The 26,355-nt window shown below is 33.7% G+C and overlaps 1 protein-coding gene across 3 annotated transcripts in view; it reads right to left on the bottom strand.

Annotated features, from left to right (window-relative positions):
* The window catches only part of FSTL5 (follistatin like 5), a gene marked incomplete at both ends in the record, with an annotated part of 542,883 nt that overhangs the window by 87,266 nt on the left and 429,262 nt on the right, over positions 1–26,355 (bottom strand). For 2 of the 3 annotated variants that reach the window (XM_082611409.1, XM_082611410.1), the window contains 2 exons: positions 346–372; positions 24,982–25,116. In XM_082611409.1, the coding sequence (XP_082467535.1) occupies positions 346–372; positions 24,982–25,116 (162 nt within the window). The remainder of the gene's footprint in view (positions 1–345; positions 373–24,981; positions 25,117–26,355) is intronic. The other variant, XM_082611411.1, reaches the window with a different exon arrangement.

Here is a 26,355-nt window from a genome sequence, read left to right as displayed (position 1 = left end):
AGTTTTTATAATTTTTCTTTTTCTAATCTAAATCACAGTTTATTACATAAATTATGTTTAAGCTTGCTTTCATTTATTTGACTAATTTTAATTTTATACTCTTAAAAGCATTTCCATATAATGTAATATAACTTCCTGATTATATACCAAAAATAAATCAAGCTGATGAGGAGTTATAAATATGTTTAATGGTAGCAGGTTTACAGAAGAATACTGATTTATGATCAAATAAAAATATTGAGTCAAAATAAAAATGAATAAGGCAATTATTAGAACTGATAGTCAATACATCTAAAAGTTAAGCAAAATAATCACAATAATATAAAAAATAATGGAATTTACTACCTTCTTCTCTCCATAATATGTTAGCTACTGCAGCATGTTTAAAAGAAAAAGGAGAAAAAGAAACAATGAGTAAAGAGTGATTCAATTACATAGTAATATAAATAACTATTAAAGAGGTCACAATCTCTAAGACAGAACATGCACATAAAAATAGTGAGGATGAACTCAACAATCTATATTAATAAAACAGTAAAATGCTGGGAGTATAATAATGTTCTATTCATGTCTTGAAATAGCCAATTCTTCTTTGGAATAAAGATTTTGTTAATAAACAAAAAAAATTTATGTATCACTGAAAATAATGGTATATTTAATTTTAATAAAATATATCTTTAGAACACACATTAGTAAAGACTTTATTTGAAAGCTTAGTTAAAAGTTAGTAATTGAAACAGTTATAATTTTAGAATTCTCATTAATTATAAGTAATGCTTCAACATAATATGCAATATTCCTGAGCAAGTTCTTGTAAACACAGGATTTTGAATGCAGAAATAGCCTATTTTTAAGTAGTATATGCTTTCACTTTTTAATCTAGCATAATAAAATATATCTAAATATATCTTGTTTATTTCAACGCACAATAATGCTTCATATTAAATTATTCCTGGACAATAGGTTTATTAAATACTGTATAGGGACTAAATCAACATAGAGTTAAAATATTAAGACAGAAATAAAGAAAAATACCAATTAAAAATATTCTCAACATAATGCCTGATTCCCTTACTAATCCAAATTTATCTAATTCTATATAATTTCTCTTTTTTTGAAGTATAGTTGATTTACAATTCTATTAGTTTCAGGTGTACTTATATACTTTCAAGCAGAATAATACTGGCGAAAAGGAAAATGTAAATAAAGGAACAGCTCATCCACATCTAATTACTTCCTGCATATATTAACCATGTTAAACATAATCACTTTTTTAAAACTAAACCCTGATCGTCAGTGTAGCAGAGCCAAAACTGGAATCTAGCACTCCTAGCTGGAGGGTGGAGGCCCAAGTCATGCAGTTTTCAGCACCTACCATAGTATAAAAAATACTTTTTTGTAGAGTGAGTGTTTTTTTTTTGAGATTCTTGGCATTTTTAATTCTTTAGGAATATTTATTCAAATATGAATTCATGGTACTTGCATCCCTTCAGCACATTTTGTGTTGCTGTTCTTGTTGCCTATGGTGTGCTTGGAATGAATATGTAAAAGGACAGATCCTAGTCACAAGGAAAGAACATGGGCCTGAGAAAGGAGAGAACCATGATAAAAATGATTATACGCATGTGATAAGTGCAATTAGAGAAACAAATATCAGGTTCGGTGGCAAAGGACAGGACGGGATAGTCCCCTTCAAGAGGCAGAAGCTGGGCAGTGGAGGGACCACTTCATTGGGCTGCTGATGCTCAAGCACGATAATGCCACCCAAGCTTACAAGGGGATGTCGGGTGCAGGAGGCATGAGATATTCAAGGTATATCAACGGGACACGTTATAACATATTCAGCGAAATTTAAGTAATTGGATATATTTGGAGGGCAAAACTGATAGAAGATACAGCTGGAGAATTTGACCCTGACAAGGTCAAGAAAGTCTTTTATATTACATGGTACACAGGAGATTAAATTTTCTTCTGTAGGCTCAGGAAAGATGGAGCCATGATTAGACTAATTTTATTTTTCCGGCTTATAAACAAAGGTAAGTAGACCTAGGTTTACTCATATCTCCACCAATGCAACTTGGTGTGCCAATCGTGTGCCAGGCATTGTATTCAGTGCTACCATACACAGAATAAAACAGACCCAGACTCTGTGCTAATCGAGTTTATACACTAGTTGAGGGGGGAAAAAAACCGGATTCAAATCATGTAATTTCAAAATTACAAATTTAATATGTTATGAAAGAAAGGAACACAGTAATGTGAATGTTTTTAATGAGTGGATTAGGCATGATCATGAAACTGGGGGAAACATCCTTAATGGTGATGGTGAAGGTGAAGTCTGAAACATGAAGAAGAGGAACCCAGGGAGGGTTGTAGGAATCAGACTCCCAGACATAGGAAAAGCATGTACAAAGCCTAGTGGGTATGTCAAAGCACTGCCATTTTATTATTACTATTATTGTTTCGTCCTTCCCCTTGTGGGATCTTAGTTCCCTGACCAGGGATTGAACCCGGCCCCTCAGCATTGAGAGCACAGAATCCTAACCACTGGGGCGCCAGGGAATTCGTAAGCACTGCTATTTTAAAGGACTAATGACAGATATTTTTAAGACATGCAATCATTTATGAGAAAGTACCAAAAATACATGGTTTGTAATATTAATACCAGATAAGGTAAAATCCAAAGCACTATATAATGAATTTAAAATTATATAAACTAAAAACATAGTATTAAAAAATGAAACAAAATTATTAGGACTAGATACAAAATTTATAAAACAACCATCATATTCTGTTTCTTTAACTCATCACCTTCGGTATTTGAAAAATGAAGGGAAAGAACACAAAGTTCAATAATACAGTTATTATGACTAAATTAGTGTTTTCATAATGAATGTTCTGTGATAAAAACAGGAAGTGTTTTCAAGTTTTCCTGAAAGATAATCAAGAGTAGTCACAAAGTAACTGGAAAATAGAAAGACTTTCTGTATTCTGTAAGTATATTCCAATAATAGTAAATTGTTAAGACACTTTCTGACAACAATAAAGTAAATATGAAAATGTATTACAAGTATTTAAACCCACTAAATCCTTCAACAAATTAAATATTTAAAAAATCAAATATAATCATAATTCATATAAAACAACAAAAATGGAAAAATAAAATTCAATATGTGGACCCAAAGACTTTTGGCCAAAAGATAATGCACAGGCTTAATCAATGCATCGCTGAACAAAATATATGAGCGAGGGAGAGAGAGAGAGAGAGGAAAAAAGTAGAAAGAGGAGGAGATGGGAAGTTGGGAAAGAGGGAAGAAAGAAGAAATGTTTGTAGCTATGATAATTTTAAATCAATGTAGAATCTTTTGGTAATAAATTTGATAATCTCTATATCATAAAAATTCCAAGGAACTATAAATATCCAAACTGAACGTAAAGAAGAAATTTGAATAAAAATAACCATGGTGCTAATTAAACCACTTTCAAAAATAGTTTCTTCCCAAGATGCTCTTAGAGTCTAAGGCTTATATAAAAAGTACTTAGTTTCAAGAATTATATAATTCCAGTTGTATTCAGTGTTGTTAGAATATAGATCAAGATAGAAATGTTCTCATTCAGTTTGTAAAGTCAGCAAAGGGATGCCAGTAAGTGATAATAATAGCAAAGCAAAGAGAATTACAGGATACTTTCACTAATGACAAAAATGACAAATAAAATACAAGTGAAATTCACCAGGATATTAAAAGTTTAATCATAGACTGGAAGCCTCTTGGAATGAAAAAAAGGATTTGGTAGAAATTTAGTTAAGAAATCAATTCATCTGATATAATATATTAGAATATCAAATGAGAATGACAAATATTATTTAAATTTAAAAACGTAATCTGATGAAATGTATCACATATTACTAAGTGTAATATACTCTTAGTAACCTGGCAAACTAAGAGTAGAGGCATATTTTATATTATTATAAATGTGTTTGTTAAATGTTAAAAATTAACTAGAAATTTATTTTGACAAACCAAACACTTTACTAAGTCCAGAAACAAATATAAATTATATAAGCACTGTAAACTTGTAAATAAAATAATCAAAATTTGAAGCTAAAATGAGTCACAAAGGTTAAATTAAAATGACACATAAAAATTGCAAGAAAATTCAGTTAGGTGACAAGACATAAGATAAATACCCCAAATTCTATATTCTTATGTAAGAATTAGAAGATACAATAGAAGATTTCATTTACAATAGCCTCAAAGTGTAATATATCAATGATTTACTAAAATATAAAAAATACAGCAAATCAAGTATAACATTCACTAAAAATACACTAGATGGGACACTATATTATCCCTAGATCAAGAGAATAAATCTTATAAAGATAAAATTTATTCTGAAAATACTTAATTTAAAAATGTCATGTATTGTTATTGTCTGTTTAGAACGTGTTTTATATATTTATTGTACAAAGTCAGAATGTGCATTACATTAAAAAAGTACTTTGAATTCAATTACACAGGTAAAATAACCAAGTCTATTTTCCTTATATGACTTTTCATTATTTTTCTAATTTTTACACAAATGTGTACATGAAAGGGGGAGTTTCTGACACAATATATAAATATGTGACAGATAAAAATTCATTTATCATAACCTGGCTAGTCCAATCTTAATCACTGTGCACTATTCCATCATATGGATTTCTACTTTTTAAAAATACAATTGTTCATTGTTTGTCAACTTAAACCTAGTACCTAAATCAAAGACTAGTATAAGTGATAGGGACTCAATAAATATTTTTGGTTGATCAGTCATATAGATGTATGCATATATACGTACGTGTATGTTTGTGTGTGCACTGCAATGACCCTCTTTCTAGCTACTTTGTTCCGTTAGCATACAGCTCTACAAGACGTCTGGCTATGTTTAAAGCCATTGACACCTGTTGCCAGGTCGATTTCCGAAAGGTTGCTGTCAGCACCACCAGCTGTCCAGGAAAGTATTCATCCCACCACACTCAAGGTGGACTATTAATGTGTATGTGTGTATGAGCATGCATGTGTGTGCAAGCTTACCAAGTGTGAACAAATATCATCTCTTACTTATATTAGTTTGCTTTTAAATTATATTGACTCTGCTTGCACATATATAAATAAAACTTTCCTCTATTTATATCCTTAATTGCTTATCTATTGGGATGTAACTTTGATAATTTTTACATTTTTAATAGCTGCTTATAGATTAGAATGACTCTATTTTGTCACATTAATTTATTCTTTATAAAATATTAACAGCAACCTATAATAAATGCAGGCTTGATGATGCCACTCATTTGCTGAAAAACATAATGCATATATCTGTGTGTTTGTGTGTGTGTGTGTGTGTGTGTGTGTGTAAGCTCAAAATCTTTAGCATAGCACATATGGTCTTCCATGATATGCCTGTGTCATCCTAAAGTCACATTCCAAACATCAAGTCATTTTGAATCTCTTCATTGTTACACATGTATTACATTTGCGTAAATAGCCTCACCAAAATTCTTCACCTAACTTGATCTTAATTGTCCTTTAAGATCCAACTTAGCTTTTACCTATAGTTAGCCAGTCTGGAACCAGGAGTTGGGTTAAATGACTCTTTTTCTCTACATTTGAGATCCTGTGAAACATCTGTGGCCTTCCATAATGTACCATACCTACATTACCTGTCCTGAAATCTTTCATTTATAATTAGATAATGAAAACCTCAAAGTTACAGACCTCCAGTATTCAATACTTATCCACAACTTAACTGAAATGTAAATTTCTTTTTGAAGATAACATATGTCTTGTAATATGTTATAATATAATATGTTATGATAATGTGGCTCAATGGAACAGATGCGTAGACACCAGGAACTTTTATTAATGCTCTTTTCATAAATTGCTTTATTTTGTAAATTAGGGACTTGCAATTATATTCAAATGATGGATGCCATATTAAGTATGCTGCCTCTATGAGAAAACACATGTGGAGGGTGAATATTGCATAAGCAAAAGCAATTACATAGTTAACTACGGAGCAGCATGCTATAGCACTGGACAGCTATTTTCCTTGGCTACTCATGTGTAAATTGCTTGGCCTTTCAACTAAATAAGTTTTTTGCTCATCCTTGTCTTTGTCTGAAAGTGTAAGGTTGGTACCAGTGCAAAACATTTTTTGATAAGCTACATTTATGTAAGTGTAACATTTTAGCTAGATGTCTTATTGACTGTTTCTCCATTTGGACTTAAAAAATTGACTTAACTTCAGAAGGCAAATGAAAAAGGGCAACGGCAAAAGAAAATATAGATAAGAATTTAATGTATCTGAAAAAATGTGTGGTTTGTGTCATGGTAGTTGAAATTTCTTTGAATGTACATATGGAGAAGGAAATGAGACATTAAAACATTCTATTTTGGGGATGGAAACTATATAAGATATGCCAAATACACTGCCTGCCATATGCCAAATTCAAAGCCACTTTTAAGTGAAACTGTCACTCTTTTAGCACTGACTGAAGACAATTCTCCCAGGACTACAGATTCCTAACCTAGTGTTTAGAATTAGCTGATTAGGCTATAGTGCCAAGCTTACATTAAATCATACAACCTGAAACTAGCCATGACTCCATGGTTTTAAATTCTATGAACTGATGACATAGATAATAATATTCTTTTGGGGGTGTAATTTGAATCAAGAAATCATGTTAGAAAGCCACGAGTACAGAGAACTGGAATTGTAAGAATGCATAGCAAAAGGCACCATGACATAGAATTAGGGCTGTGATAATTTGTGATCATGCAGATCAGGATTCAATTAGATGTGAACAGAAGGAAGACCTATGCAACGCATGGGAGAAGCAAGATTCTCAGCTGTTGTCTGACTATGTAAAGTTGGTTTCTGGGTTCTGAATGCAGACACATCTCTGACTGCTTCACATTGCCAGTTCAACGTTCACACCCATTTTAAAATAACCTATACTTAACCAAAGAGAGAGAGTCTACTCCTGGCAACAAAGTGAGTCAGATTGAAATCAAGACAATGTATGAATTATTCCCATGTCAAGAGGTAAAACTGTCATTATACACAGGTGATGTGAAAATATATATAGAAAAACCTAAAGACTCCACACAAAATACTAGAACTGATAAATGAATTCTACAAGGTAGCAGGATACAAGACTAACATACAGAAATCAGTTTCATTTCTTTACACTAACAATGAAATATAAGAAAGAGAATGTAAACAAACAATCCCTTTTACAATCACATCAAAAAAATAATAAAATAATTAGGAATGAACCTCACCAAGGAGGTGAAAGACTTATATGCTGAGAACTATAAAAACAGATAAAGGGAATTGAAGATGATTTAAAGAAATGGAAAGATATCCAGTGCTCTTGGATTGGAAGAATTAATATTGTTAAAATGGCCATATTACCCAAAGCAATCTACAGATTTAACGCAATACCTATTTTAAAAAAAACCTATGACATATTTCACAGGACTAGAACAAATACTCCTAAAATGTATATGGAACACTAAAAGACCCAGAATTGCTAAAGCAATCGTGAGCAAAAAGAACAAAACGGGAGGCATAACCATCCTAGACTTCAGACAATACTACAAAGCTACAGTAATCAAAACAGCATGGTACTGGCACAAAAACAGACATATAGATGAATGGAAGAGAATAAAGAGCCCAGAAATAAACTTACACACCTATGGACAATTAACCTTCAACAAAGGAGGCAAAAATATACAATGGAGAAAAGACAGTGTCTTCAGCAAGTGGTGTTGGGAAAGTTGGACAGCCAAATATAAATCAATCACTGAGGTTAGAACACACCTTCACACCATACATGAAAATAAACTGAAAATGGCTTTGAGACTTAAATATAAGATAAGACACCATAAAACTCCTAACAGAAAACATAGGCAAATAATTCCCCAACATAAATCATAACAATGTTTTCTTAGGTCCATCTCCCAAAGCAATAGAAATAAAAGCAAAAATAAACAAATGGACCTAATCAAACTATAAGCTTTGCACAGCAAAGGAAACCTCCAAACGAAAAGACAACCTATGGACTGGGAGAAAATATTTGCAAATGATGCAACCATCAAGGGCTTAATTTGCAAACTATACAAACAGCTCCTATAACTCAGTAACAAAAAAACAAACAAGCCAATCAAAAAATGGACAGAAGACCTAAACAGATATGTCTCCAAAGAAGACATACAGATGGCCAATAGGCACATGAAAAGATATTCATCAACACTAAATATTAGAGAAATGAAAATCAAAGCAACAATGAGGTACCACCTCACACCAGTCAGAATAGCTATCTTTTAAAAATCTATAAATAATAAATGCTGGAGAGGGTTTGGAGAAAAAGGAATCCTCTTACACTGTTAGTGGGTTTGTAAATTGTTGAAGCCACTATGGAAAACAGTATGGAGGTTCCTCAAAAAACTAAAAATAATTTTTAAAAGAATTATTCCCATGTCAAATATTTAAGCTATTGCATGAAACAAATGAAAGTGGTACCAATCTCTCCTTCCAATGCCAAACCAAGTAAGCACAGTGTCTGCAGTGGTTATAACATGATGAGTAAGAAAGTATCTCAAACTCAGCGGCTTAAAACAACAAAAAGCATTTATGTCTTTATGGAGGTTTTTTGGCCAGAGGGGGTGCTCTGGTTTGGGGTTTCTCATGAGGCTTCAGTCATCTGCAGGCTTGACTTGGGCTGGAAGATCCACTTCCATGCAGGTTCACTTGAATGGCTGGGAATTTGGTGCCAGCTGTTGGCAGGAGGTCTTAGTTTACTCCTTGGACTCACCCCAAGGCTGCTTAAGTGTCCCTCTATGCTGGCAGTTGGCTTTCTCCATAATAAGTGATCCAAGAGAGCAAGGCAGAGCCATATGCCCTTCATGAACCGTCTTCAAAAGCCATACACCTTCCCCTGTACCCTACTTTATTTATTATAGAGACCTGATCTGTTTCAATGTGGGAAGAGACTACAAGGGTGAGTGAAACAGAAGAGGAGGAACATTAGGACCATGCTGGACACCACTCAATGTTAGTGTAACAGACTGCTTACTAAGCAAACATCGAGAAAATCTAACTTCCTCTTAGCCAGATTGCCAAGACCTAAGCTTCTCTTAATATAGAAACTCTAAGCCTACTACTGTCAGGAAGCGACTCGATTTTGAGAATTCTTCACACAAATGACTGGCTGTGGTTTTTACATGATAAACAACAAACAGTGACATTATTAAACAACTGTGGGTAATTAGTTGCAGATATATAAGAGAACAACTTTGCCTTCTAATTCACTTATATACCCTGCTATTTTAGGTAGATGGCAAGCAAAGTTGCTTCCTCTTTTGCTTTGACTTCCTCATCTAGAAAATACAACACATGGTGAATTAGAGAATTTGAAAAATAAAATGATTATCACACATTTTAAGTAGTACATGGCACATAATGTTATATCTATCTATCTATCTATCTATCTATCTATCTATCTATATATATATATATATATCTCCTAAGTAGAACTCAAGATCATCGTACCTATAGAAATTAAATTAATAGAGAGGTAGCCAAAAAAAATAGTTGCATAAAAGTATATTCTAACCTATCATTAGGGCTACCAGAGGATTCTCTTTATTATCATTTGGGAGAACAAAATTATTAGAAAAATAGAAGACTACTTGGATGTTAATTAGCATATGTGCAAAGAAATAATTAAAGATGGTAGACTTTAAAGCTAGAGCAATGAATATCAGTTTTTATAAAAGGGTATTATTTCTAGCAATTTTTATCCCTCTCATATTCTGAACTCCCCACTATTTAATATGTATTCAAATATACATATTTAATATATTTATATTACATACAATGTTAACATATAGATCTAATTATATTTAAACATGGTATAAAATAAAAGATATACATTCTCTGAAGGAAACTGGCTACATTAAAAAGTTATTTATCATTCAGGTAAGTGAAGATTTTTAGATAAGTATTTTGAGAGAGAAATTACACATTACAATTACAATCCACAAATAAATTAAATATCATGATATTTAAGGCATTCTGGTTAAATATATAGTTTATAATTCGGTTACATTTGCTTATCTCTAAAGACATTATAAAACAGATATAAAACAGGGCAATGAAAGTCAGCAGACACCTTAACAGCATAATCACTGAAGTAGGCCATAACCGTAGTATTGGAAATTTCGTCACAAGATTAGTCATCACAAGATTTAAAAATATATTGGACTTTACACTGCCTGAGAAAGTGTTCATGTAGAAGATGACATAATGTCTCATAAAACAAGCTGATTATAAGTTAACAGAGGTTAACTTCTTCTTGGAACAGATTTTTAAAGAAACTGCATGACATAGAACAGAAAATCAGGCAGTATGAAGATTTTATGAGCATTCAACGAGCTAAAAATGTTCAGTTGCTTAGAACAGTGCCTGGCATGTGCACACACACACACTAATGTATGTATACACACAACACATATGTTTATATACATAAGTGCACACGTACTTTTTTGAAAATGAATATGTATTTTTGCTAAACATACATATAAACATAGCTTCAAAGATAAGAACTTTATATTATAACTCAAAAATGAAGCAACTTGCAGCAGTAATATGGCTTATATATCTTGTCTTGTAATGCAGAGAAACAGTATAACATTTGAGTGTACACAGTGTGGAGGAACAGATATTTACATGCCCCTTCAGACATTCTTTCTCAAATATGAAAAGCCTTATTAGCAGGCCAATGGCAAGTTCCATAGTAAATTCAATTTGCTTTGTAAAATTGGTTCAAGTGTTTACATTGTGTGGATTAACATGAATTCCATATTGCTTTTGATTTGCTTTTACAAAATAGTTCCAGGCTCGGCACTGTTAAACAATAATGTGAAACCTGACATTCTCAATCTGTTAAACCCCCATCCTATAGCAATAAGGTCACGTATTGTTGGATTAAAAGGATGGCTAACCCTAGAACTGAAATTTTCGTCTCCAAAGTACATTAAATATGTCTTTGTTCTCATAGAATTTTATGATAGAGAACCCAGATATATGTTGTATAGTAAGAATTTTGATGTAAAAATATTAAATGGAGAATTACAAACTAATAATGACATTCATAAAGGAATTTCAGCTTAGTCATGGAAGAACTTGTGATCTTAAATTACAAAATATCCTGATGGTTCCAAGATGAGTTAGCTGTACACAGCACATCCAACTTGTTCATTGCGTCATTTGTTGAATAGGATTAGGTCAATTCAATGTTAGCCTGATGTCTCTCTTTCTATTTTTTCTGGGATAATTTTTCTTCTATCTGACATAATTCTGAAAGTAGTATTTACTCAAAAGACGTTAGTCTCTTTGTTTTGCTCACATTAGTGGAGAGCAAATGGCAGGTCCTGCTTAAAATGACATCATAAGCTGTTAGGTTCTCAACTTTTCAGGGCATTGTCACTTATTACTCTGTTTTCCTAAAATTCTTGATGTATCCTAGTTATTAGGATTTTTTTAAAATATTTTTTTGATGTGGACCATTTTTCAAAGTCTTTATTGCATTTGTTACAATACTGCTTTATGTTTGGATTTTTGGCTGCGAGGCCTGTGGGATCTTAGCCCCCCAACCAGGGATCAGACCCTCACCCCCTGCACTGGAAGATGAAGTCTTAACCACTGGACCACCAGGGAGGTCCCTAGTTATTATAATTTACCTACCTGTTTTAAAAGCATGTTATTTAGATGAATGAAGTGAGACGCATGGTGTTTTAATTTGCAAATGATATGGCCAATTAGGGATTAATATACAACATATAAAAATAGTTCATACAACTCAACATCAAAACAAACAAACAAAAAACAAAAAGCAACCACATTAAAAAATGGGCAGAAGAACTGAATAGATAATTTTCCAAAGAAGACATGCAGGTGGCCAATAGGCACATGAAAAGATGCTCAACGACTCCAGTCATTAGGGAAATGCAAATCAAAACCACAATGAGATATTAACTCACACTTGTCAGAAAGGCTATCATCAAAAGGAACAAAAATAACAAATGTTGGCGAGGATGTGGAGAAAAGGGAACCCTTGTGCACTGCTGGTGGGAATGTAAATTGGTGCAGCCACTCTGGAAAACTGTACAGAGATTTCTCAAAACACTAAAAATAGAACTACAAAACAACCCAGCAATTCCACTCCCAGGTATATATCCAAAAGAAACAAAAAGGAATTTGAAAAGATACATGCACCCCAATGTTCACAGCACCATTATTTACAGTTGCCAAGATATGGAAGCAACCTAAGTGCCTATCAACAGCTAACTGGATGTGGTGTATATATACAATAGAACAGTACTCAGCCATAAAGAGAATGAAATTTTGTCACTTTCAGCAACACTGATGGACTTGGAAGGCATTATGCTAAGTGAAATAAGTCAGACAGAGAAAGACAAATACTGTATGATGTCACTTATATGTGGAATGTAAAAAATACAATAAACTAGTGAATATAACCAAAAAGAAGCAGACTCACAGGTATAGAGAACAAACTAGTGTTACCAGTGGGGAGAGGCAACATAGGGGTGGGGAAGTGAGACGCACAAACCATTGGGTGTAAGATAGGCTCAAGGGTGTATTGTACATCATAGGGGATATAATCAATATTTTGTAGTAACTGTAAATGGAAAGTAACCTTAAAAATTGTTAATTTTTAAAATTTGAAATAAAAAAAAGATTCAATACTGTATTTAAAAAGGGATGACAATATAGTAAAACCAGAAAAATGTTTGAAGTCATCCACAGTTTTTTGTTTGTTCGTTTTTGTTTTTTCTATGCTTCTTACGTTGTCCCATTAAAACTCCGGGTCATAATGCTACCTGATTTTATTTATTTATTTATTTATTTATTTATTTATTTTTGCGGTATGCGGGCCTCTCACTGTTGTGGCCTCTCCCATCGCGGAGCACAGGCTCCGGACACACAGGCTCAGCGGCCATGGCTCACGGGCCCTGCCGCTCCGCGGCATGTGGGATCCTCCCGGACCGGGGCACGAACCCGTGTCTCCTGCATCGGCAGGCGGACTCTCAACCACTGCGCCACCAGGGAAGCCCGCTACCTGATTTTAAATCTCTAATCTTTTAGGAGACTTCTCTGTGAGACATTGTCATCTCTGGTTTTAAATGCCTGAAGATGAGATTGAGAAACAAAATTCTACCTCATCACGTTAGAAGGGAAAATTAAAACATGAAGAAGTGACGTCAGTGTCTAAAGCCAGGTAAAGAAACCAACGCTACACATTAAGATTAGAAATTTGGAGTTAGTGCCCATATTACTTTAACATGTATCGTCCTCTTAATTTGAAACCTTATTGCTACTCCTGGGAGCTGCTACTCCAAACTGTTACACTGGAGAAACAATGGTGGAAAATCATAAAAGGAATAAACTATTTTTTAAATTGGGGTATAGTTGCTTTACAATCTGAAACTAACACAATATTGTAAATCAACTATGGTTCAATTACAAAAATGTTTTAAAAAGGAATAAACTATTCTGTTCTCCTCTAATTCTTTCCTCTCTCCCCTCCTTTCCCATCCCCACTCCCACACAACACAGATTCTGTATTAGTAAGAGAGAACAATGCCAGCTGCCTGTCTTCCTTCCATTGTCAGAACTGAAAAAAGGTCAGAACAAACAACAGTGATACTCCAGGGGCTGTAGTGACTGCAACAGAGTAAAAGAGAATGGGGTCAAAGATGCTCAGAGAGAAGTGACAGGAAGAGAAATAAACTAGGCCAAGTAGCAGTAGTGTAGCCAGCTGTGCTGTGGGAAGAGTGAACGCTGGCACTGAAACATGAGAGCATTTTCAGTTGAAGCCTTCTGATACCGCAGGGACTCCACACGTGTAACCTTTGATTATTGTTCACTCTTGAAAATAAGATGCAGTCAGGCATGACTTCCAGAATGTGATATAAAAACAGTTTCCCTATATATATGTATTAGCATACGGTATTTGTTCTTCTCTTTCTGACTTACTTCACTCTGTATGACAGACTCTAGGTTCATCCACCTCACTACAAATAACAGACACGGGGAGGGGGGAGGGTAAGCTGGGACAAAGTGAGAGAGTGGCATGGACATATATACACTACCAAACGTAAAATAGATAGCTAGTGGGAAGCAGCCGCATAGCACAGGGAGATCAGCTCGGTGCTTTGTGATCACCTAGAGGGGTGGGATAGAGAGGGTGGGAGGGAGATGCAAGAGGGAGGGGATATGGGGATATATGTATATGTATAACTGATTCACTTTGTTATAAAGCAGAAACTAACAGACCATTGTAAAGTAATTATACTCCAATAAAGATGTTTAAGAAAAATTGGTTCCCCTCCTATCTATGTATATATATTTTTTACTAACATTCCATATGAAACTTACCTTTCCCACATTCTACAAGAAAGAACATCAAAGGAAAATGATCAGATTTGAATAAAACTCTGAAATGTTTGTTCCAAGGGCATTTTTTCCAACTTGAGCATACAATTTTTCATGTGACTAGGAGATTCAAGAAGGGAATTTAGCTTCGCAGGAGTAACAGACTATGTAAGATACAAGAGTAAACAAATCGCCAGTTGCGATACATGTTAATAAAGGTATAAGCAATTCCTAAGTAAATCTGAGCCTCAAAATAGTTTGCTGTTAAAAACAAATATAAAATATTTAATCTGTAACACTTTCTTGAATAGTCCTATTCCTAGCATTTCTCACTTTTACCCATTTTTACCATTTACATAATTTTTATCCACTGTTCAACATAGTTAAGAAAAATTTAAAGCTAAAATTATTGAAGCAAAATAACAGTATCAGTAATCAGAAGCATTTACTGAGTCCTTATTATATGCTAGACATGGTGCTAAGTATCTTAGAATACAGTAGCCATTAAAATTTTATTTCTACCAATATCTCTAATTGAGTTAATTTCTCTAATAATTTTTTTTTTTTTCGGTACGTGGGCCTCTCACTGCTGTGGCCTCTCCCGTTGCGGAGCACAGGCTCCAGACCTGCAGGCTCAGCAGCCATGGCTCACGGGCCCAGCCTCTCCGTGGCATGTGGGATCTTCCCGGACCGGGGCACGAACCTGTGTCCCCTGCATTGGCAGGTGGACTCTCAACCACTGCGCCACCAGGGAAGGCCCTTCTTTAATAATTTTTAAAAAGCAATTTGCTGTACAGTGGAAACTAACACAGCATTGTAAAGCAACTACACTCCAATAAAAATTAATTTTAAAAAAGCAAAATAAAGCAAGCATATGCTAAAAATGAGTCTAATCAAATAGTCTGGAGTAGAATAATAATGTTCTAAAAACAAATTAATGAGCAGAGTATCCACTTATTTATGTATCAAGCAAAATGTTTTCAGATTAGTTTCTGTAGCCAGAATTGTGTCCTGGCCAACATTGTACCCATTGGTATGAAGTAAACATTGCTCAGGGGCCACAAAAGCATACAGTCGGCAGTAGATTATCTCTTATCTATTATTAAAATAGAATCTTTTCAGTGTTAGCTTTGCTCTAATTTAATGGATACAAATTAATAGACACAAGCAGCCTAAGGCGTAATTTTAGTCCTTGACTATTTTAATATGATTATTTATTAAAAATAATATTTTATGAATGTTTTCTTCTTAGAAGCTCAAATAGGCTGATAAATCAAGTAACACTATCTTTTGGGAAATGCCATTATGCAAAATAGTGTTCAAAAGATGAGTAGAGGAAGATGGTCCAACCTCATAATGAATGCTCACATGGGTTGTATCCAGCAGCACAAAACATATTCTGTCTTGAGATTAAATAGTCAACATAAAAGACTGTTGGTCTTATATACCATGTTGGCAATTTGAATTTGGTTAATCCTGCTCAGGTAAAAACAACAACAACAACAAAAAAAACACCTCAAATGTCTACTATATATTAATAATGAGATACACAACAAAAAATGCTTATTGTGATATTTATCTAAACACTAGATAATGACTATGTAGAAAAGAATTTTTACTTTGCAGAAATATAGCATGTAAGTGACTCCTCATTTGACTTTTTCTATTCACAAAGTTCAACACCTCCCTTAATCTGGTTCTACCCAATAATTTATTCTCACCATGTATTGCAAATTCCCAGCAAATCTTTTTATGAGTATATTACACAAAGTTAATAAAACACACCATGTGGGTTCATGACTCTTCCCTGAGTTGATATACTTTTAAGTCTCCGGCTGTAGAGGTATCGCTACAGCCACCAAATATTCGCTCAAATGTCATCACCTCAATAAAGATTATGCAATCCAGCTCAGTTGGAATTTGATGATTCTGTGGTTGCAATCCTATCCTACTTGGCTTGTATGTCTGTTACAACAATTATGTTATTCTACCATGTATTATAGTTGTCCTTTACTTCTAACTGAATTAAACTATAGTCTTTCTGAAAGTACAGAGTTGTCTTATTCAGTGCTAGCCATATGCTAGCAGCATGTTTGTTTGCGTGTTTGTTATTTCCTCAGTGAATATTTCATAGGTGAAAACACAAATGAACAAAATTATTGTCCCCTGTAGATTTTTTGTTCGCCTTACAATGAAAACTCTTAACTTTATAAATTTTGTAAATATCCTTTTTCTAACAGACATTAGAAAACAAATAAATGAGTTTGGATTAATCTTGAAATAGTATTCACGCACTTGGGAATGTAACAACTTCACACACATTTAAATTACATAAATCAAATTACAGCCATTGTAAAAAGTATTTAAATTAAGCTAGTTCAGTTACCATGGAAATACGGAAGTAATTAAAAGACAAATAAAAATGAAACTAAATTATAGCAAAATATTAAGTACATGTCAGGTTCTTCTTAAATAACTTCTGAATGTACGGCAATTCAATATTTCTCTAATACGTGTGACTGCTGGGTTCCAAGGCATATGCAAATCTGAACACAAAATGTTAAAGTGCTTTCCAAAGGGAGGTGAAACTGACACTACCTCTAGCAGTGGATAATGAGTCCTATTTTTCCAAATCACATCAAGTCTTGGTGTTTTGTCGCTTTTTAATTTTTGGTATTCTGGTAGATGTAAAATGGCATTTCTCTGTGATTATAAAGTGTGTTTCCTTGAAAACTAATGAGGATTAGCAACTTTTCATAATATATATTGGCACTTCATCTTTCTTTCTGTCTGAAAAGTCTTTTTAAAACTACTGCCTAGTTTTCTTTGGTTTGTTTCATCTATAACTATCTATCTATCTATTGATCAACCTATGATAATAAGTTCTTATTAGTTTTTTAGATAGGCAATATCTTGAGGGAAAATTCTTATGATTAGAACTTAATTTTAATCTAATCATACTTTTTTCTGATGTTTATTCTGCCTCTGAAAGATACCCCTAAAATTATATTCTAATATTAATATTAGTATAATCATAATTAAGACAAAATTGGATGTGATATATATGTATATGTATGTATATAGTCTTTACTTGAATGTCATTATAATAATTACATTAGAAAATAATACACCTTTTTTCTTTACTGTATGGTATAGTTTTAGTCTTCTGAATCCAAACTACATCTAGAAACACATTTTGACTTTCTATAAGCATATGTTTCAGACAAAAACAAATATTTTATTCACTAATAATTTATTTTCTATTCAAATTGTACTATTGTTAGGATGTTTCCAAAAGCTTTATTATTATTTATACCAGAGTTTAGTATTTATAAAGGTATGCATTAGACAGACAGTAGATCAATTTAGGGGAAAGATACTGTATTTAAATTGGCACACAATTTTACTGCATGAGTTAGAATAGTGACTTTTAAGAAATGTCATATTTAATAACATTTCAAATGTAAAGTAATATTTTGCATGTAACATAAATATGGAAATGAACACAAAGCTGGAAAATAAAGCAAAAAAGGAAGATAAACAGTAATCAAAATGTCTGACTTACTCTTTCTGGCATATTCGTACAACAATTAGTTCTTATCAGAACCGAGATATCTGGGCAAACAGAGGATAACAGGCACACGCATGTATAATCTGGGCTCTTTGTACCCAGTTGATAAAAATGTATGGCATCAATTAGATTTCAAAAAATGTTAAGAAGGCACCTCCCTTCAGCACCTCACGTGGGAGCCTGGGAATTTGAAGAGCACATTTGTTTTATTAACTCTTCACACATTGACATCATTTTCTGACAGAATCCCTATATCAGAGAACTCTAAGAAAATCATTGAGTGATAATTCTCACCTCTTCTTGAACTTAAGTACAGGTTTCCCCACTATCCAAAAGTAGAAGGTTCCTGTGAAACCTTTCACAAACCAAAATGCTATAAAGTGAAGAGGCAATTATCTTAGGACACGTCTTGCTAAGGGATGCACAAAATAAATGGAGGTAAAGCACAGATGCTCACAGACACCGTTCACAGCTATGAGGGATTAATGCTGAGATGCTGAGATGATGCTGAGTGTGGTTCCAGGGAAGGAGCTTGGCTGTGCCAGTCTTCCAGCTCAGATGCTCCTAACCTCTACAGGGCTGCTGCAAAGCGGGCTGGATGTGATTTTAGCTCTTCACCTTTCTTACTAAAAAAGAATATCCTCTTAGGATTTCTTTTGGTTAGCAAAAGCTGATACTAATGTATTTGTAGGTCTTTTGTAAAAGAAAGTGGCATAAATAGAATTTATGAAAATCGGGGGCTACCTGTCACAGCTATTTTGCAAAGGACTCACCAAGTGCAATACCTCTGGAATTCTGGATTATCAAAGTGAATCCTAACGTTTTCTCCTGAACACCACCAACAAAATATTAGTATATAGGTTTTCTAAAAGTTTCATAGAGACCTTATACTCAGCACTGTCACTGTATATAAGCTTATTTAGTCTGCATGCCTGCAGAAATATAAATAAAATATCATCATTACTTGACTATTTCTATCGTAAAATAAATTAGGCAAATTGACATGGTGTAATATGAGATGAGATATAGGAATATTCCACTGAAGGTATATAAGGTCCTGTAGACAAAATGGAGGAAATAAATCAAAATAAGAAAGCTTAGAGTCATATTTTGTTTTGTAGGCAAGGGATCCCTGATTATTGATGATTGTTGTAAACTTGTCAGTTTGATGACATTCAGATCACGTAGCATCTTGATAAATGAGAGACAGGCCTCCACTATTGGGCAAAAATGGCAATGCGTTAGAAACAGGTCTATTTAATGACACTGAAAAGCATGCTATTTTGAAAATATAACCTTCAGATATGGAAATCACAAAGCAGATCATTTCACCATGTTCTGGGTCAACAGATGAAAAGATTTATGAACAAGTTACTTAACAGGATGCGACAATGTCATTGGCCAATTTGAGAGCCTGAATATGAGAATTTAAGATAAGTAATGAAAGCTCATAAAATAATAAATGCTTATCAAGCATGATTAACCTCAACATGAGTCTGATTATTCTAAGTGTGTTTTATTTCACAATAAGCTTACTAATATGTAAATGTCTGTGACAAATATTAACTAAATAGTTTTTTGGGGTTTTCAAAAGAAATATGCATTGTTCACTCTGCTTTAAAGTTCTATTAAATAATAGGTCAGTGAATGTTAAACAAAAATTAACAATAATTTTCATTTATTGACTTATTTCATTTTTCTCAAATATCTGTTTTTATTTGGTTCTTTTTGATTCCAGCACTTAGCTTATAACTATCAGGATTAAATATCACCCTGGCTATGATGTCCACACCATATCTTTAACTATAGATTTTCCAAATTCCTATTTATTTTACCTAACTCATATTGGTTGAGTATAAAAATGATTTTTAATTGATAACTGGTGCATTTGGGTCCATCTATACCTGATAGACTATGCTATTCTTTGTTTATACTATCTTCCTAGCCTCTGTAGACATTGATAAGATCCTACATACATGATCTCATTAAACCTATACAATTGCTCTTTGGAAGTAAGTATTTTCTCTACTCTTTAAAAATAGAAAGTAAGTGAAGACTAGAAAGGTTAATTAACTTGTTCATATTACCAGAATATGTTCTATTTCAAAAGTTTGTGATATCATATTTAAACTTCCTTTAAATGTAAAAATACCATATTTTAACCTATTTTAAGACCCTTTCCTCTACTTCTAAAATAGGCAAATACTTCTTAAACATTCATATATCTTTTGAAATATTTAGGTACAAGTGGCTACATTTCACCATATTTCTAAATCCGTGTATTGTGAATTATACTCATCATATTTTTATAATACTTATTAAACTTATATGAACATTATATATTTATATAGTTTGTTCATTCTTGTAATCTCATTGCAGAGTCTAACCCATTTAAAATACTCACTTAAAGAATCATAATGAATTTTAGTTCATAACAGTCAACAAATATTAATTTATTGAAATTAATTCTAAAGTAAGGAATGTAGCAATAGCTGAATATTTCCAATGTAATACTGCCTGTGACAATTAAAAAAAGAAAAAAATACATATGTACTAGTCTAACATATTCAAATATTATATTCCAATATTTCTGAGAAGCTAGATTAAATGTATCCTTTACTAAAATCCCAGCAAGGTGTCATAAAACCTGTGCCCAGGGCTTAATGTGCATAGAGGCTTAAAAGCTTTCCAGAGAAGCCTACATTCACACTGCTTTTAATTTACCATAATTCTGAAGATAAATTGTTATCATCTGGGAATTGACTCCCCTTGGAAATGGAAGTGTATTAAGTGCTTATGCTATGTGCAAGATGTTTCCAAATAAACAATGCTCTACCTCTACCTAAAATCCCCTCACATTATTTCAAATCGTCTTCTACTCCCTGTTACAAGCACCACTCTAGGGCCCATTTCTACTGTTCTTTGCATTTAAATCCTCCCTGTATACCACTCTATTCAATCTTAGTTATCAAACCCTAAGCCTAATATAGCTGGAGATTATATTATTTTGTAGCACTTTCTTGTAGTTCAATTTGTCACATGAGAAAAATTCCAGTAGGGTTTGCCAACAAGCCTGTAACTCAAGGTTTTCCAATTCTAAGATTCAGGTAAAACAAAAATCAGCTCCCTGGCCTGTGATGCTTTGCATGATTTTTTCTCTCAACAGCATCATATTGCTGGGAAATTTAGTATAAGGAAAAAATGTGGCTGATGCCACTATCAGAACTCAATTATACAGAAAATAGCTGGATGATTTCTCTGAAGTTGTAGCCAAACAAAATCTGTGTTGTGTCATTTGACCCAAAAGTTGTAAATCTTTCCCCTTTTTTATTGTTGTCTACATGGGATTCAATACTTCTCTGCATCTTTCAAAAAGAAAACAGAAGAAAATCACCTTACAAAATAATGTTTTAGTATAATAGGAATATAAATTGACCAATGTAAAGGGGAAGTAAAGTGTAGCTTTTGCTTTGACTCTGGCAAAAGTGGACCCTGGCAAAAATATATATTATTTAAAATATCTTAATAGCTATATTAAGGGGAAAATTATACTCTTATCAGCAGAGTCAATTTTTTAGTATGAAGATATATAATATTTTATGTTTGGATATATAATATTATAGATGTCAATATACACTCACATCTCCATCTCCATCTATCTCTATACCTATATCTCTGTATATGTATCATTCATTTTGGAAACTCATTTCTAACAATTACTAGATTTTCCAGTCTTATTAAAAATGATTTGTCAATGTTTCTAGCAAGAAGTAATTATTTTCAGAAAATTAGTAAGAATCAGTATAATGTCTAGCATTATGGTGAGTGCTTTACAGTATCTATACAGAAAACCCTTAGTGAGTTAGTATTTATACTCTATTACAGATAAGGACATTAAAGCTCAGAGATGCTAACTAGTAGCTCCAAATCACAGGACTATTATGTGGTGGAGAAATTATTCTAACTCATGTCTTACTCCAATCTGCTTTTTAAATATACAGTTGACACTTGAACAACATGCGTTTGAACTGTGTGGGTCCACTTATACAGGGATTGTTTTCAATAAATACATACTACAATACTACACGATCCGCCGTTGGTTTAATCCATGTATATGGAACGACAGACACATAGGACAGACTGTAAAGTTCTACTCAGATAATCGACTGCAAAGGCGGTTGGCACTCGTAAACACTGCATTGTTCAAGAGTCAACTGTATGTTGTATCCTAACACAACTAAAAGGAAAAAAGATCTCTGAAATTATTTTGGATAAGTCAGTAATTTTTAGTATGTGTAAATAAGAAGAGTGAAGTCATCACTGATGGGTCTGTGACTGTTTTCTCTGGCTTTCTGAGAATATCTGTCAACATACAAATGTGACTTGCATAATTAATATTATTAGTCTTTTTCCATGGAATTACTAGAAGACAACCCAGAGCAATTCTTATATTAGGACTTACAAAAGGCTATAGTTTTCTCTGATGTGCTCTCCACCTGATTTTGGTACTGTTATACAGAATTCTGACAATTTATTGAGTACTAGGAAACATCCCAAGGAAAAGGAAAACTGCCTTCAACTAGACAGTCTCACATTTTCAATTCATTCTCTTTTATCACTACTAATATTCTACTCAATTAGTTTACTTATTTAGCTTTATTCTGGTTTTAATTATGTGCTTTAGTTTCTAAAAATGGCTATTTTCACATTAACAACTATATATATATATATGTTCTTAATAATGGTGTCACAAATTTGTGGAAAACAAATTTAACAAAAATTAAATTAGTTTAGGGAATTCCCTGGCAGTCCAGTGGTTAGGACTCGGCGCTTTCACTGCAGGGGCCCAGGTTTGATCCCTGTGTGGGGAACTAAGATCCCCCAAGCTGCATGACGTGTCCCCCCCCCAAAAAAGGTCAAAGTTGTAAATTTGTTATTGCAAAGAAACTGTATTTGCATGCCTACAAAATAGTAGAATATAAACATGAATTAGTGATGCTTGAGACTTCTGGGTTACAACTAAAATACTTTTTTTTTTTTTTTTTTTTGCCAAAAGCAATGTCATGAAGTTTTCCCTTATGTTTTCTTATAAGAGGTTTACATTTTCAGGTTTATATCTAAATCTTTAGAGCCCGCGAGCCACAACTACTGAGCCTGCGGGCCTAGCGCCCGTGCTCTGCAACAAGAGAAGCCACGGCAAGGAGAAGCCCTCGCACTGCAACGAAGAGTAGACTCCACTTGCTGCAACTAGAGAAAGCCCACACACTGCAACTAAGACCCAACACAGACATAAATAAATAAATAAATAAATATTTAAAATGCATTATTTTGACCTCTGAGAGTTTAAGGTGATAAGTAAAATAAACTGAAAACATGATTTCATAAACAGCTTATGATTAAACTAACACATTTATATGACAAAATTATATGAAATCTTCCAGTAAAGTGTTTCTCAGATATACATGCTGGTAGATAGTGATTCATTGATTAAAGAAGTTATAGCTAGGTGTTTCAATTTTGTAACGGAGAAATATATTGAAAACTACATGACCAATATTAAAAGAAAATTAAAATACAGAGTTGAAAGCAAAATCTGCCTCATCAGCACCATCATAAAGGACAAGGAAAACTAAAGTTTTCAATTACTTGTCACCCAAAATTAATTTTTAACAGGAAATGAATTGCAAATTGGGGTAAAGAAACTATGGTGGTCCTTATCTAGGTCATTAAATCCAGTTTTCTTTTCTCTTTTTTCACCTTAAGAATTTTATATTTAAGTATTTGCTTATAATGATGGTTGTCCTAGCCAGATGAAATATAGATACAGATATACCAGTAGTCAGGGCCTGGGTAAGACCCAACTTCCTCATTGGATCCACTCATATCTACATGCACTCACTGATTGAAAGAGAAATGAAAAGATTCCTAGGACAATGTTTTAACCTCATCCAAAAACTGGGCTCAGAGAATTGCACATGTAAATGGTTGTCAAAATATAGGGATCCCTGCAAAAACGTAGACTGACAGGAGGTACAGACAGGTGCAAGGCTTTGGAACAAGGAGAATAGCCATTCCAAGTACATCCAGACCCAATCCCAAAACAGCCATCCGTGGCACATGTGCACCAGGGGAAGAAAATGTCTGAGTGTTTGCCTATAGAGAGCTCACTTGATAAATGCTACAAGAGTACTCTGAGTTCTAAATAATTCAGCTGTAACCAAAAATCCATCTTTAGCATCCCAGGCCACCATATCCCTTTCACTAAGTACTAATTTTTAAAAAGGACAGTACATTTTTGTTAAAACTTCATGAAACAACGAGGAGACATGTACAGCAATGACAAAGGATTTCTAGCTATAAACGGAGAATAGCCCATGGGGTGGTGTTGGTGCTGGGGCGATGGGTGTCTCAAGGTGGCTTACTTCTCTGACTGCTGCAAAGAAGGGCTGATGTACAGCCATTGGGCCATGACTACAATGCAACTTCAAGAAAAAGAATGATTGATGCATTAAAACTATAGAATGCTCCTTGGCTATACTGTTGGACCTTGAATTCCAAATCATTTGGGAGAAGGATTCTGCAAAGGATTTAATTTCCTATATGAGCAAATGGGAGGACAGGACCCAACATATCTTATGTACACTTGCCAAAGAAACAAAATCATTTTAGTTGTCGTATTGAAATTTTCACAATCTTGTATTTAATCCTTAAATCTTTTAATATTTCAAGAATTCCAGCCTTCCTATATATGAAAATTGCTCTTGTTTGCTTGTTTTTTCTTTTTATGCATTGCTCTTTTCACAGCATTTTCTGATGCCTTTGTTTTTGGAACAACTTACTTGTAAAGTTGAGTATCATGTGTGTGTGTGTGTGTGTTTGTGTGTGTGTGGGTATTCAATACATACGGGTCTTTCTAGCAGAATCTTCCACAAAAAGAGAAGAAATGTCCTCATCCACTCCCGCTTCGTTTTTCGCGATACAAGTGTACGCCCCTGTGTCTTCATAGCGCACGTTGCTAATATGGACCTCGCTGCCATTTGCTGAAAACAGAAGGCAAATGCAACCTGTAAACTAAAGTTCAGTTTTGGTACAGTGATTTCTGATTACACAGTCAAACAGTTCTCTTAGCTTACCCTAATTAAACTGTTTCCCTTCATTCTTCCATGCTTTGGAGACATGCCAAATTATTCCAAATGCATTCAGGTGTTTCATAAATTGTGCTGTCACGCTATTACAGAAATCCCAATACTCTGTATCAAGTGCACACACACCATATTTTATATTCATTTCCTATTTCCTACCTTGCATAGGAAGTGTTACATATTGAAAACCATAATTCCATTTCTATATTTATTTTTAATATTCATAATCCACGTGGTCTTCAGCTTTTACAGCAGTTTTAATTAATACCAATATGGTTCATTTATAGGAGAATACTTGTGGAAAGACATGTCATAAAGGAATTAAGTGAGCTACATCATGCAAGTAGAATACAATGCCATTTAGCAAGCATATTCTTGAGTCTGAATTATATATCTGGAATTATTAGGTATAGGGGACAGAAAAAAAATAACACATGATTTTTTTTGTAAGATTTGCAGTCGTTTGCAAGAAATATACCTAAAGTAAGCAGTATTATAATATGGAAATTGATATAGTCAGTGTATAACCAAAGGGTTAAGGGAATGATTAATCCAATTTTTAAATTTTGGTAAAATAATATTTGCAGCTAAACTCTGAATGAGTTGCATTCCCCAAAGTGGAAACCAGGGAATAATTAATTATTTACTGTATGTTGGAAATACAGGAGGTGCTTTTACATATATTATTCCTTAATTATCAAATGAGGAATCTGAGACTCATGGAATTTATGCAGGTCACTCCCCTCAAAGGTAAGGGCTGGACTTCTGTTCTATCAGACCCTAAGATTCAGTGTTTTAGTGCTCATTTGTTTAGGTTTGCATCTTTTTTTTTTTACTTTCTTTTCTTTTTTTTCTGTATGACTCTGTGTGCATGTTGGTGGTGTGTTCCATGTTATCCAATCACAAGGACACCATGAACTATGCGCAGTAGAAAGGGGCACGACTCTTTGTGACAGAGAGGAGACTAAATAATCAGAGCTGCTGTTTGAGGAAGCAAGGTAGAAAACCAAGGGGAAAAGAGCATAAATGTCATCCCTAGGAGGATATGGAGAGGCAGTGAGTGTCTGGGAAAGGCTAGTCACTGAAATCACTGGAACCTCTTTCTTGATTTACAAATATCACTGCACTCCTCCATTC

Source organism: Mesoplodon mirus (assembly GCF_964341445.2).
Source record: "Mesoplodon mirus genome assembly, chromosome: 2".
Taxonomy (NCBI): domain Eukaryota; kingdom Metazoa; phylum Chordata; class Mammalia; order Artiodactyla; family Ziphiidae; genus Mesoplodon; species Mesoplodon mirus.
Note: the sequence above shows the minus strand (reverse complement) of the source record. Positions and strands in the feature narration are given on the sequence as shown.